Genomic DNA, 15,444 nt, shown 5'->3' on the forward strand with positions numbered 1-15,444 from the left:
CTCCACCAACAGCAATCCCATGTCTCAATGTCCAACTTTGCAACTAAACAGCATGATCAAGCCCTTAAACAGAGACCTTTGAAAATGTCTGTCTTACAGTGCTTTTCTGGTCATCACAACATTGAAGTTCTGGCCTTCACAAAGTCACTGGTGTGACCTGCATAACACATGTTAAAGGAGCACCACGATTTGCAGATGAATCATTTCAAAAGACAATGTAACCTGCATCAAGAATCACATAAAACTTGGCAGGTCAACGTCAGCATCCTGCGATAAGAAGGAGGTACAAGAAACTGCAATTTGCCCACAGTTTTCAATAAAGGAAGGCACACAACCAAACAGCACGGGCTGCTGATGGGCCATAAAATCACAAACAAAACAGTACCAGAACTAAGACATTTCTCCTTTCCCCTCATGTCCAAGATCTTTTCCATGCTGATCTAAGAGTTAATACGATCAGTCACACCTATTAAAGATGTAAAGAAGGTAATGATGAGGTCAATTGTAACTTTGTTCCTCCTCAACATTTTTATTTAAAGAGGTTGAGGGATTAGAAATATCAGAAACTCAATTTGACCGCAAAATTAATATTTAAGAAATCTAGCTGCTTTTCTTCCACCCTATCTGATACACTTAAATTTTTCACCTCATTAACAATTTACATTGATAGCCTTAAACCAAATATGATGAATGTTGCTAGATATACAAAAATTAATCTCATATTACATGCTTGGAGTCATTAATTACTCTGCTTGTAGAGGTATGGCTGGAAGGGAATTTTATTCAAAGGCAAATTTAACTTATGATTTGTATAGCTCCTCCAATTTAAAAAAAAAATGCTGGGGGGAGGGAGAAAAGATTAATAATGTTTTTGACTTCTTAAACTATGGACAGATGGTCTATTTTTAAAGACTGTTGAAGGAAAATACTCTAGCTCTCACATACTTGCTTTGAATTATCTCTTTTAGACACATTTTTTCCCAGTTAAAGCAAGTAGCAGCTAGTATAGCCCAATGTATTGCTATTTTAATTCAATACTTTGAGCAAAATCTCTGAATTTTGGAAATATAAAACAGAATAGAGTTGTATTTTCTACTCTTAAAGCCTAATTTCACTGTGTGCTACTCTCGGCTGATTGTTTTTGTTAAAATCATTAGGTCAATATTTCCCAGCCTCAAGAGCAACTCATCATACAACTCAGTGACAGCTCTAAGAGAGATGCATGAGGCATGAGTGTTGACTTAACAGAAACCCCCCCTTCTCACTGGCAGCAAGATTTCTTGCCTGTTCTCATATTTATTCTTCTTGACCCACCAGATCCCTTCATCCTCCCATCTCCTTTCATGCATACATCCCCTCCACCTCTTTCCTCCCTCATGCAAAATCAGTATCACTTCTCTATGGCCTTATGCTCACCCACCAGCCTCTTGAGCTACCACTTCCTTTACCCACTGGCTTATTGGTCACTCAAATTCTCTCTTCCTCTTTTTCCGGCTCTAAATGGATTTCCTTCACTGCATCCTCTTTCAGTTGTGCCTCTTCTTTCACAGAAGCCTCCAAAGAGGTGCTCAGAGCACGTCACAAGTCTCCAGACATACTGACACTGAGCCTCAGAGCTGACTTCAGAGCTAGAGAACAGACTGCTACATTTTTCACCAACCCACACATCTGAAATAAACGTGGCTCCACCAACACTGCCTACTGAAAACAGCCCTTGGCCTGTCCTACTGCACCAAAATACACCAGGACATTGCCCAGAAGAGCTTTAGTTGTCACTATCCGATGTCACAGCAGTTGTGGACAATACGGAAAAACACATGCCAGTACTTAAGCCCACATCCTTGCCAAATCCATTTAGCCTGTACAGACATGAGTGATGTTCCCTAGGCAGGCCCAGCCAGCATGGGATTAACTACCACATGCTGTGCCACACACAGGAGCCATCAATGGCTTTTAATTCTGACACACTCCTTTTGGGCACTCCTAGAAATGTAATTTTGTCCTAGATCCCGTCATCTTCTAAACCTATCGGCACGTTGTTGCCCACTGCTCTTACCCTTGTGAGCATCCCCCAGTTTTTCACTCTCCTCCTCCTTTTGCATACCTGCCCTAGCTGTTCTCACTTCAATTTAATTACCATCCTTAGCAATGACTGACAAATCCACTCCTGGCCTGTCCCTGGCTATAATATAATACCAGTGTCTCTGCTATCTGCTTCTGGAAATCACTGCTGATAATAAATTCAAAATTGTGCTCTTTGATGTTTCAGGTTTATCTGTAGGACTTTTCCCAGTGCCGAAACTGATGTGGCTTCTTCTAGACAGCCCAGAATGCCACGTCTAGCTAGACTGTTTGAAACTGCTCTTTGGGTCCTTGTTAATTCCCGTTCAGCTTAAATGCTGGAGAAGAACTTGAAGCAATTCGACTCCTTTCCAAATTTCAGTCCTCTTGCCTTCTTAACCAAGGCTGAAAACATCTACTGTCCACTGCCCTAGTCCTCCAGCAAACTCAGACAAGACTGAAAAGCAGCAAAGTATTCAGTCCAATTGTGTAAAGATGGAAAAATGAACAAAAACCTTTAAAAATCCCCTTGGAGAACGTTAAGGACCTTTCCTACTATTAAGAAGTCAATTAAAAGTCAGGATGAACAACTGAGACCAGTGCTCTGTCTGGAAGTTGACAGAGGCTGGTAATGAAGCTTCAAGTGGTGGCAGTTCTTGAGACATGATTTTTACTCCAAGAATGTCTTGCTCCTAGCCAGGGAAAGCTTAAACCCCCAAACTGATACCAGAAAACTGACCCAGCCAGATTATAATCCCAGAGTGCTACATGGACACCACAGATTTACACAAATATTTTCCTTAAGGAAGAAAAAGCAAATTGCAACTTTGTAGTCATAAAATGAATGCCCAAAAAACATAACTATGTAAAAGTCAGTAGGGTTTGCATGGCAAGAATGTGTTGACATTGCAGGTGAAAACCATAACAAAATTTATGTTTTAACAGTTTCTTTGCAAGATCACATTTTAAAGAACTGCACAATGTTGAGATTTTAAATGGCAGTCAACTACATTTTCAAACATATGGAAAATCTTAAATCAATATATCATATTAAAGAAATTATAATATAAAATGTGTTTTATTTCATGAGCCTTGGTGTGTCCTATTCAAAATCTGAAATATGATTTTTAGACAAATTACCTTCTACACATGACTAAGTTCCAAAGACCAAATAAAATCCAGCCTTACAAATAAATGATCCTTTGCCAAACTCAAGGAAAAATTCATAATTTAAAAAAAGAAAATTTCATTGGTAAAACTCTACTAGATGTTAAGTTCTATTTCAAATACATGGATACAATGCAGATAGCAGTGTATCATGGAAAATGTTCTAACCTTGCAGTTTGTTCTAAAATCACCTCCAAACATAGTTCAAAGAACATATTTAAAGTACACTTAGTAAATTAAAACCTGACAAGCACTAATAGGTGGCAGAAAAAAATCCATATCTCAACTCCAGTTGAATCATATATAGAGTGTATTTTTTGTGCTCAAAAGTTACTCTCTTCAATTCAAAGTACATTCAAGACTAGTCTTGCTGGGATAACTGAAATATTGTAGACATCAAAGTTCCAAGAAAATATTCCCTGAAAAAGTAACTCAGGTAAGGACAAGTCCAATAAAATGGAAAACCAAAAAGGATTAAACTGTGTCCGTGTGGTGTTAAATTTACATGTGTAAACCTGATATACTGAAAACAAGAAAAATATTTTTTATAATCAGTTACCACATGGGATTAGCTGTACTTTCAAAGGGAGTGCTCTCTGTCTAGTGGACGGAGCATTCAATGGGCCCTCTGGGCCACTGAATTTTATTCCCAGACCTGTGTCACTGCCATGATCTTAGGACATGTTACTACCTGACTCAACATTCCTGCCTATGAAAATAATACTGACATCCTTCTAAAGTGCTCAGAGATTTGCTGAGGAAAAAACTTTGTCAGAAATTATTACTACATTCCAGTTTTCCTTTTTGGTATGTTCTTTCTTTTCCAACCTACTTCACAGGAAGGAGAAATGACCAAGGCCCTAGATCTTCTTTGAGTCTCAGCTCTCCTTAAGAGCAGGTACTCTGACTCCAGGGGGCAGTGATCATCAGCCAGTGATTCCAAAAAATCTGCACTGATTACCACTGCCAAAAATCTGTCCACCTCTGTCAACTTTTATTCTTAAAATCAACTTAAAATCAACTCAACTTTTATTCTTAAAATCTTGAGTCTAGCTGACATCTTTAGGGAAAGGATCAATACAAAAAGTAAAAAAGACAGAAGTGATCTTCCCTGGATAAATGGTTACTTAACGATACTGAAAGTAAACCAGACAAAATTGCCAATTTTAAACTGACTGACCCCATAACTGGTTCAAAATGCTTATTAAGTAGTTATGCTACAAAACATTCTATTGTCAAGACAGGTAAGCCTAGCTATGGCTACAAGTTGAAAGAATGCAAAACCTTGTTTAAGAAATGCGGCACTAAAACATTACCTTTTTCCTACAGGAAGTATGCAACAATTTAGCAGTAATTAGAAATGCCTGAGGTAATTAAATATTTAATAGGTAGTGGTGTGACACAAGGTTTCCTATACTTGGTTGTTGGTAACTCCTTCCCACCAGCTCAGTTGTCCATCAGCTTAATGGATGCCAGGAATCTGTCCTTCAGCAGCAACATACAAACCAATAAACAAGGCAAGTGTTGCTCAGTGTCCAACCACTTCCCAAATCTTTATTTCAGACTTTCTGAATAAACTCTTGGTTTTACTCCTTCTAGGAAACAAACTACCAAGATTCCCTCTCTACTTTGTTACCTGCAGCAATGCATTACTGCAGAAGTCAGCTCAGAATTTGCTCTCTAAGGCAAAATGACAGAACCAGCACTGCTATGGTCCCAGATGGAGAAGCGGTAGCATCCTGAAATACTTCTCTTGGCACCTCCATTAATGTCCTGTGTAAATGCAGAACTGCTAAATATACTTTTCTTCTGGTCCTTGTCTCACAGTTAATATCAGACCAAACAGAGGTGGCACCTTCCAGCAAAACAGGGTTTTACAGGATTCTCTAGCTCAAATTGTTGTCTTATATTCAGGTTTCACTCATAGGAATTTCATACATTAAAAAGATAATATTAATCATAGTACTGATGTTACCTGGGGGAAGCTGAGAATAAAGTTTCACCATACATAGCTTTTTCATTCATTTTACATGGAGTGGAGATACTGAGTCAGCTTAGGGAAGTGAAAAAACAGAAGGAACTATAATTGACTTAAAGTCACCCTTTTTCTCCCCCTTGCACAAAGAAGGAGCAATTTACTGCAGCTCAGAAGCAGCAATGCATTTTTCTCATCCTTGTCAGTTCCCAACACACAGGTGAACAGGCTGCAGGCGACACGGTCATCAGCCGCTTAACTTAGGCCTACTCAGTCCTTAAATCCATGCCCCATCACCCAGTCCTACACACTGCCCCCACAACATGCAGTGACACAGAGCTAGGAACAATCTAGGCACTAGGATTTAGCCAATTCACATGTGAAAAGCAAGAGATTTATGATCCTAGACGTCTAGAAGAGAGCAAAACAAAGATCTGTACTCCCATGTAAGTGTCACAGTCATGTTTCTGAATGTGTTACACGATAGGCTGTTTGTCAGAAACACACAGATAGACTTCTTGTTGCGGTAAAGCCAATGACAAAAACTACACAGGACTTCATGCAGTATCCCTATGTCTTCTGCAGTATGTACTGAAGAACTGCAGTGTTGCCATCATCTACAGATCCTCATCCTCACCCGGTGCTCTTCTGTTAAACTAGAAGAAACAAAGTCTTCTGGTTTATATAATTAAAAATATTGGTTTAGATTAAGAGGAAAAGTTTAACATTGTTAATTTTTTCATATATTTGCTTCTAACTCAGATTCCACTTCCTTTGTAGTGTTGAAGAGTTTGAGCAACACTGAATCATAAAACTTATCAAGTTTCACTGTGCACAAATTTATTTAATATAGCGCAGGTACAGTGGGCTCATCCAAATCCTCAAATGACTTCAATGTTTTTCCTTTCAAACAGAACTTGTAATGTGACAGCAGAGAAATGTTATTTCTAAAACACATGAAACCTCCAGGGAATTAGTCAAGATTTTTTGCATGTGGAACAGTCTCACCGAGATCCTTTCAACACTGATTCAAGAACTCCTTCTCATACAGCTTCACAAAAGAAAATAACAGCCTTTAGCACAGATTTCTGCTTAGCATCTGCTTCACAAACGAACTTAAATACTAAGTTCCAGGAACAAGAGGATGACTGTAAAATGAGTTCCTAACATCTAGACAAAACAGTTTCTAAAAAACATACACATTTCAACAGGTAGGTGGAAGATATTTACATACCTATAGCTGTCTTCACTTTCTGAATCCTGCTCTTCATCAGAATCTTTGTATTTATCAGGATCTGGAAGAGTACTTGGATCAAACTCTTCTTCACTTCCACTGTGAGCAAGAAAGGCCACTGTTTCCTCTTCATCCTGCCAGGTGACAAACCGAGAATTACAAGACAAGCAGACAAGTCCATGTTACTTGCCACAATCTCACTAATGGGGATGTCGTAACAAAAAACATCGCCCTCAACTACAGTCAAAGGCCACCACCATTGCAGCCAGGAAAACAGAATCGTTTCTGTCATCATCAGTGCTCTCCTCCAAAGCTGTCAGTTAGAGATTGAAGAAATATATTCAAAAAGAAAGCACAAGGATTTATGTTCAAATTCTAACTTCCCAATACCATCATCTTAAATCTACCAAATCTAAGAGAGATTTGGGCAACAACTAACCAACGGTCATCAGAGAGCAAGTGTTTAAGTAGCATGAAGCTTGACTGCCTCACAGAAACACACTGGCAAAGATATACGGACACAGAAATCATGCTGTAAGGTGTATTTCATTAAATACTCTGATTTAAAACTCATCTGAGTGTCCTTGCAGTTAAAAATCAAAATGGTGCTTAAGCTGAATGAACTTAGGGAGTTTCAGCCACAAATGATATATGTTCTTCAGGCTTCCTCCCAGACGTCCCCATTCCTCCTCTCTCTGGGGCTCAGCTTCCCTCCCATCCCCACATCACATCTTGGGGTGGGGTGCTGGTGTTGCCAAGTTTCCCCAGGGTGCAGGAATGCCTCTCTTAACAATGCCTCACTAATTCCTTAACAAAAAGGGCACAGAAGATGCTGCTCCCCATAAGTCTTGGATAATATAACAAAGCTGACTGCTTCTGCAAATACAGATTCTACTCCATGCAGTCCTGAACTGACGGCATCACTTCTGTAAATTTTTACCAATAGGTGTGAAGAAAGCAGACAGACTGGAGGGCACATGCAATTGTATGTGCACACAAAAATGCAAACAAAAATCTTACAAGGCATTTCTAAGCAATGTGAAACCTAGATCCATGCATATTTATGCTGAAAAGCAAAAACAAATGCAAAGTAACTATAATTAAAGACATCACTACCTCCAGTTCATATATCTAATCAACACGTACACAGCTGAGTTTCCAAACCAGTACTCATTTAAATGATCCCTCATTCTATGAATAACTTCATATCATTAAATATTTAAAGTTATTTTTGGTTCTGATTTTTCACCATTCCCATCTATCACCAGGGTTTTAAAAGAACACTGTCTTTATGTACACACACCTCACCACAATAAAAATAAACATAAAAAACTCTAAACCCAAAGAAAAACCATACCAAAGGTCCTTTTATATCTCCATCCAGAGTGAGTGAAAGGAAATGAGCTGGTGAAGGGTAAGATTAGTCACCACTGCAAGAGTCCCTTAATGCTTGCCCAGTGACACTTCTGCAGTGCACCAAAAGCAAGCAGAAGAAAGGGATAAAAGCCAAATTTGCAATCAGAAGGGAAAAGAAAAACATACTAAACACACATTTTGTTCTTGACTCTTTTGAAATACTAGTGAAGGTAATTGTATAGCCAGGCGCACAAAATCAGTAAAAGCATCATCAGACTCAGCAGCACCGTAAGCTGCCCAAGGTAACACAGCCACTGACCGAAAAGTATATTGATCACCACGAACTTCAGGTGCTACTTCACAACAAAGTTGTTTTTGAAAAAAAAAAAAAAAAAATTGCTTACAAAAGTATCTTCTACCTCATCTTTTAGCACAATATTACAGAGCAGAACTAACTCAACAGAAAACTATTTTGAAGGTCACCTTGTTAATGAATTTCCATGTCTGAAAAGCATTCTGCATTAAATTACAGTTTATTTCAATTTCCCTTAAGCATTAAGTATTTGCTCTTTACTTGTCCCTCCCATTGCATCTATTCTTTCAATACAACTCATGCATACCAATTATATATTTTTTAAAAAGGGAGAGAGAAGTAGTGTTCAAAGCTGTTGTATGGAACAAAGTATTTTTTAATATGTATGTGTAAAACTATGCACCAGTGTTCTGTAATACTAACATTTATTGGCAATCATCTTTTAGGACTTGGTTTGCTCATTCATATTCTCAGTTACATCAGTAAAATGTTGAGACGGCACGGTTTCCTAAGTTTTGTCATTTACATATGCACACATAAGACAATTGCACACACACAGATCAAACCTTCGCTTTCATTACAGATTCACATTCATTTTTTTCCAACAGAAAATTTGCAGAGATGTGTTCAAGGTAATGCTTTCTATAACAAAAGACATAATTGGCAAAGATGCCTCTTTAATTCATCAGGAATCATTAGGTCATATTTCTTGTAAGTATCACTGGTTACATATTCATTAAAACATTCGTAAGACCCTGAATTGTTAAGAACTTGAACATGAACATTTATCATCCACAGCTGAACAATAGAAACTCATTATTTTTCCTCTCTTGCTTCAGACTTACATGAGCCAGTCAAGAAGAAGAAATCTTGTGACTTAACTTCATATTGCTCAACATAAGTGCTGGAGAAAAAAAGTAAAATCATAGTTCAAGATAACACTTGTAAAAATTCTTCATATACAAATAAGACCATAGACTCATAGAACAATCTGGCTTGGATGGGATCTTTAGAGGTCATCTAGTCCAATCTCCCTGCAAGGAGCAGGGACATCTCCAACCAGATCAGGTTGCTCAGAGCCCCGTCCAACCTGGCCTTGAATGTTTCCAGGGATGGGGCATCAACCTCCACTCTGGGCAACCTGTTCCAGTGTTCCACCACCCTCATTGTAAAAATTTTTTTCTTTATATCCAGTCTGAATCTACCTGCCTCTATTTTAAAACCATTCCCCCTTGTCCTATCACAAAAGGCCCGACTAAAAAGTTTCTCTCCATCTTTCTTATACCCCTTAAGGGTACACTTTAAGTACTGGAAGGTCGCTATAAGATCTCCCCGGAGTCTTCTCTTCTCCAGGCTGAACAGCACCAACTCTCTCAGCCTGTCCTCACAGGAGAGGTGCTCCAGCCCTCTGATCATCTTTGTGGCCTTCCTCTGGACCCTCTCCAACAGATCCACTTCCTTCTTACGTTGGGGGCTCCAGAACTGGATGCAGTACTGCAGGTGGGGTCTCACGAGAGTGGAGCAGAGGGGGAGAATCACCTCCCTCAACCTGCTGGCCACTCTTCTTTTGATGCGGCCCACGATGTGTTTGGCTTTCTGCGCTGTAAGCACACATTACTGCAATTCAGCAAGTCAGCAAAATTTCTGTGCTGGAGGCTTTGGAATACTCGTTGCCTTCAACCCTCCACACTGTACCAAATAATAAAATGATTACACTCTACCTTACTCTAGTTCTTTTGGAAACACACACCATACGAGGCAAACAGGGCAGGTTCCTCTAGAGCTTTTGCCCTGCTTCCCGACAGAATATCTCCAACTCAACTTCTGGTTGTTTTTGTTACAAGATGTAACGACAACTTCCTCTCTTCGCAAAGAAGGCTGAATGGCTGTTGGAGCTCAGGTAAACATCTTAGGTAGGCTAAGAGAAGCTTAAAATTAAGAAACTGATGTGCCTTTTTACGAAAATTTGAGTCAAGGGACTCAAATGTTCAAAAGAGCAGAACAATGTCTCATTTCTACCAGGCATTAGGCACTCAGATGAAAATTAGCTATTACCACCAGATAAAAAGGGAGAACTGAAAAAACATAGCATGAAAACTTGCACATACATAAAAAAGTTTGTATTTTCCAAGATTTAATTTATAGAATACATATTTATTATGGTACTTAATTTATATCTACTTTAATAGGTATTTTAAAAATCCAATTAAATTGTCTGGAGTTACAATTTTTATGTTCAGTTCTGTTAGCAATTTAACAGTTCCTAGCAGCCAGGTTGAGTGGGGAGAAAGAATTGTTTTGGCGCTATCAGTTCTGTCCATAGTATTTATAAAGCAGTGGGGGGATATTTCTGACCAGCTAAAATCAAAACCTTTAAAGTTTGTTTAGAATTTGAACAGACTTGATTTGAGTCCATCAACAGTCATACTTATACAATATTCAGTTCTGTTTGACTTATGCCATCCTTCAGCTTTTGCTAGTAATATGGCCTCTTGCGGTAAGTGGTGTTTGTGATTTTAATGCTAAGAAAAGGTAAGCTTTAAATTCTGCTAGGAGGCTCCCCTCCACAAGTACATGACTTTTAAAAATTCAGCATATTATGGCTCATATTAAAGGATATTTAAAAATATAATCCCTTTCATGATCTGACAGCATCCCAAATTTTAGTAATTTTCTTCTTTTCGATAATTATTTTTCAGATAGAAACGGAAGTTGTTTCTGCACCATGTTTATGATGGAACACGTTCACAGAGAGGGTTTGCAGCATTTCCTTTAAAACATCTTACTCTGGATTCACCTGATCACCCTGTAGGGTTTTGGTTTTTTTTTTTCATAGCCTGTAACCCCAACCCACAACACTGTGTCCTCAGCTGATGCATGATTGCTCTGATATCCCATCATCTACATTGCCCCAAAGGAATACAGCTATTCTGGCAGTTCACAAATAGAAATACAGCTTTTGATGTAGCTAGGGTGTTTGATCCAACAGTTGCTTTGAAGATCAAGACCAAAGCCTTAGACGATACTGAAACCTGACTGAGAGTCAGTGGAGTGAACCAAGTGCTGATCTGACGTACAAAGAGCTGCCTAAACCATGCCAAAACTGGACAACTACACTCCATACCACCTAATGCTCATCAATAGCCTTCAAATCCGAACACAGAAAGCATAATTTCCACTGAGGGAAGGATCTTGCAAGCTAAGAGGGGAAAGGGCACCTTTTGACCACATTTCTAAGATGTGTGCAGTGGTGTTTAAGGTTAACCTTTGTGAACTGTGACCAAGTCACGCGGGCTTTCTTCCTGTTGTTGTCTACCCTTTGTCATCTGCATCAACACTGAACATTACTTCCGATAGCTACATACACATCCATTCCACAATTGGTTTTGCCACTCCATCTAGGCTTGTTTCTTCTTATGGGTAAGTATGAAGTCATATACAAAATGGTGGGAAGAGCAGAAAACAAGTTGTTGTTGCAGGACTTTCTGTTCTCTTGGCCTGAAGCATACAGACACATTCAAGTCACACCACACAAAGGAGATGATGTGAACACGAACACGGTTTCAGAAGGACTGGCCAAGTTCCATGGGTCTGGCCAGAAAAGCTAGTAACCAAAAACTGAAGAAACCAAGGTTGCAGCTTAGTCAGACAGACATAGCCTTTGCACTACCATGATCCAACTGATCTTCAGGCTCTGGGAGAAGTCAGCCATAGCTCCTGGTTTTCACACCACTTTATACAATGTTATCGTTGGTTTCCAGTAGGAGGGACAGACAGTTCTTAGCTTCATCTTCAGAGTGTTTGCCCTTCCCAATCACTAGCAGTCACACTAAGGTTCAATTTTATGCAGTCATTCTTTATTTCTTTTTAAGCAGTCTGGCATGTTAAATAATAAAATTAGCAAGATTCTGCTGGCTAAACTAGGCTTTTACCAGTGGTCTGAAATAATGTACATGAAAGGACTTAATTTTCTTTCTTGCCATTCCTAAATGCCTCACATTTTATGGTCAGTAAATGGGTAACCCTGTGTTCCAAACGAGCACACACTGATGCATAAATACTGACATTCACACCTTTCCTGTGTAACTATAGCAAAGCAATTTGGGCTGAAAATGGCTCCTGCCACAAGCACAGTTTACAGCCATTGAAAATACACACAAAAAAAAAAAAATCATAGAAATTTCCACACATTCACTTCTGGCTTTTTTATATTAGTAAAGCTTCTGTCATTTTCATAGTAGTAAGTATATGTTTTATTTGTAGACTTGGTCTCTGCAAAGTACTTACAGTCCAGATCAGAATTAGTAGCAACACAATGAATGCGTATAGATAAAAATAATATAATTTGGTTAATGTACAATTAAAAATTCATCTACTCAAAATGAAACGCTGGTAACTTCTAAATTTACTCAAAGACTTTTTTTTTTAAAAAAGTAGTTGCTCTTATTTGCCTTTGAATTATAATGGATATATCTTGTAACTTGACCTTATGCTTTTCATTTTTTTATTTGCTCTTATAAGGCCCATGTGGAACACATATTGTAAAGACAAGATTCTTCAAACTTTTACTAGTCACAATTACCAATGTGATTTTAACCAAAGGGTAGACTAATATAATTCTGGTGGGAAATGTCAGGATAAAACTGTGTCCAGTTCTGGAGCCCCCAATACAAGAAGGACATGGACCAGTTGGAGAAGGTCCAGAGGAGGGTTACAAAGATGATAAAAGGGCTGGAGCACCTTTCCTATGAGGACAGGCTGAGAGAGTTGGGGCTGTTCAGCCTGGAGAAGAGGAGGCTCCGGGGAGACCTGATAGTGGTCTTCCAGTACCTCAAGGGGGCCTACAAGAAAGATGGGGAGAGGCTGTTGAGTAGGGCCTGTTGCGATAGGACAAGGAGTAATGGTTTTAAAATAGAGGGTGGTAGATTTAGATTAGATATTAGGAAAAAATTTTTTACAATGAGGGTTGCGGGACACTGGAACAGGTTGCCCAGAGAGGTCGTGAAAGCCCCATCCCTGGAAACGTTCAAGGCCAGGCTGGATGAGGCTCTGAGCAACCTGATCTAGTTGGGGATGTCCCTGCTCCTTGCAGGGGGGTTGGACTAGATGACCTTTGAAGGTCCCTTCCAACCCTAACCATTCTATGATACATAAACTTAAACATAATTCATGTTACAAACATGAAATTACATCTTAAAAGAAACTAAGTTACTAGTTGGGTAGCGCCAGAAGCAAAATACACACTGGAATATATGAAATTTTGACAAACAGAAGTGTTTAGTCTACTGCATAGATTCTTGATTTTAGAGACTGCTTGTATACAGATTTCGGAGTAGTGCAAGCAATAGTTCCCATGTAATGAAACACAAGTATGAGCACGTTGTTGTTCTGTTTGCCACAACAGAACAAGTCTGGGATCTTTAGTACCATAAATAGTCTCTGGCATTTAAGTTAATAGAGTACCAGCCTCATCTCTGGCAAAGTACAAAGGTGCCTGCACCTGCCAGGCCAGCAGCTAGACAGAGATGCTACCACGCAATCTCTCTCTGAAACAAAATTGATTTAAAGCATGTAATATACAAAAGCTTCAAACCAGAAAAGTCTAAAGAATTTTTACTTTGAAATCTTTCTAGTGCTAGGCTGTCAGCTATCATTTTGCTTGCAAGTGAGCAAGTAGTACAGGCGAAAAAGGAAGGGTTTTATTTGCTATGCCTTATTTAAAAAAAAAGAAATTAGTAAAAAGGTCTGGGAGAATTAAATGTGCCAACAGACATGTCCAAAAGTCTAATGCCCTCTCAAAAAAACCAGAAAACCACACTGCAGAACACTGTTTTTAAACTTATATTCTCCATATGTAATCCTTGGACTGTCTCCTTACACTCCCTCTTTCTCTCCACTTTTAGGTTCACAGCAGTCATGGCTGTCAGCTCAAATACAGAAAGTAATTCTCCAAAGTAGTCTCTGTGTTCCAACATTTCAACACATCAGTCTTCTCCAGGGAGCCCCAGCATATGTCCACAGAGACAGTGCCTACATGAAAGAATTTTCTGTGTTGTTTTCTGGCACTTCTGAACGAGCCTGAAGGAACCGTGTCCTCTGCCATGTGGCAGCAGAGGTGTCCCACCGCCACCACCGCCCACAGCAGAGACCACTCCTTGCTTAGAGACAGGTGTATTTTTCAAGAAGGAACAGATCAATGGCAGCACTGACAGGAAATAATAAGAACGGAAACCTCCTAAGTCACGTAATTCTGTAAACTGGTTACTTCTGCTCTCTTTCTTGAAACAATTCATTTGTATTCAGTGCACAAGAAACAGCAACACTGGCGTTAAGCGCTTGTCCTACGACAAGGCTTTAATGTTTCCGCTGTACTGCTTGTCACGTACTCTAAACACTTGTACAAAATACACACATAAAATAGCACATTTACAGGGCGAAAAATATGAATCAAATTAATTCCTCACAGTGAAAGTTATTTTAACTGCCACTGGTGCTTCTACGTGCAGAACGGAGGAAAAGACACCCAGCAGTAGCATTGCTGCTCACGGTACTGCCTCAGTCGCTTGCTGTGTGAACAAGACCTTGTCTGCCTTTGTTCAGTATCTATTTAGCAGCAGCAATAGATTCATATTTGTTCAAATACACAAACAAGTAACCAGAAAATCAGAAAGTGCCTGACTAATGGGGTCAGGGTCATTGGCAGGGTCATTTATTAATAATTTTGTTGTTGTTGTCAAATCCATCTTCCCAAGCCATAAATCCCTTTTTACTAAATTTTGCAAAAGACAACTCCTGGCCCAAAGAGCCTAAGGGTTAAATAGAAGACACAAGAGAACAGAAGAATACAGCCTGATAAAGGACAAGGAAGCAAATTGCTTGGGGAAGATTTTGAGCAATGGCCATGACCCAGCAGGAGACCTGCCCTCTCCTATTTCCACAGGCATTGCTGCAAAGCGGATCCTGGATGAAGAAACCGAAAAAACTTCTGAGGTAGAGTGGCAGCCATCCACCAGCAGCTTTTGTCAAGTGTGAGGAAAAGCTGAGGCCAAAAAAAAATCAGTGAGAACTAAGCTTTTGATAGCAATTGATAGATGAGAGGCCATGAAGGGTGCTGATTGAGAAGGAGGTAGAAAAACAGTGAACAGAGAGAAGAGCTAGGAACGTGTATAGGAGTTAAACGAACAACAGAACTAGGAAACACGTGGCTAAACACCCGAAGGCACCTCTTCCTGTGGCAAGTGGCAAAGCCATGAATGTTTTGCCAAAGAACACAGAAGGTGTTAAGAGTTTACATGGGGTCAAAAAGTAGATAGGTAGGTAAAAGTAATTAAAAAAAAA

General features: G+C 39.3%; 1 protein-coding gene across 1 annotated transcript in view; it reads right to left on the reverse strand.

Annotated features, from left to right (window-relative positions):
* DDX10 (DEAD-box helicase 10) overlaps positions 1-15,444 on the reverse strand; it is a 172,152-nt gene that overhangs the window by 7,042 nt on the left and 149,666 nt on the right. The window contains exon 17 of the mRNA XM_086739555.1: positions 6,438-6,571. Coding sequence (XP_086595681.1) covers positions 6,438-6,571 — 134 coding nt within the window. The remainder of the gene's footprint in view (positions 1-6,437; positions 6,572-15,444) is intronic.

This window comes from Chlamydotis macqueenii, chromosome 1 (genome assembly GCF_036417535.1).
Source record: "Chlamydotis macqueenii isolate bChlMac1 chromosome 1, bChlMac1.mat, whole genome shotgun sequence".
NCBI classification, from domain to species: Eukaryota; Metazoa; Chordata; class Aves; order Otidiformes; family Otididae; genus Chlamydotis; species Chlamydotis macqueenii.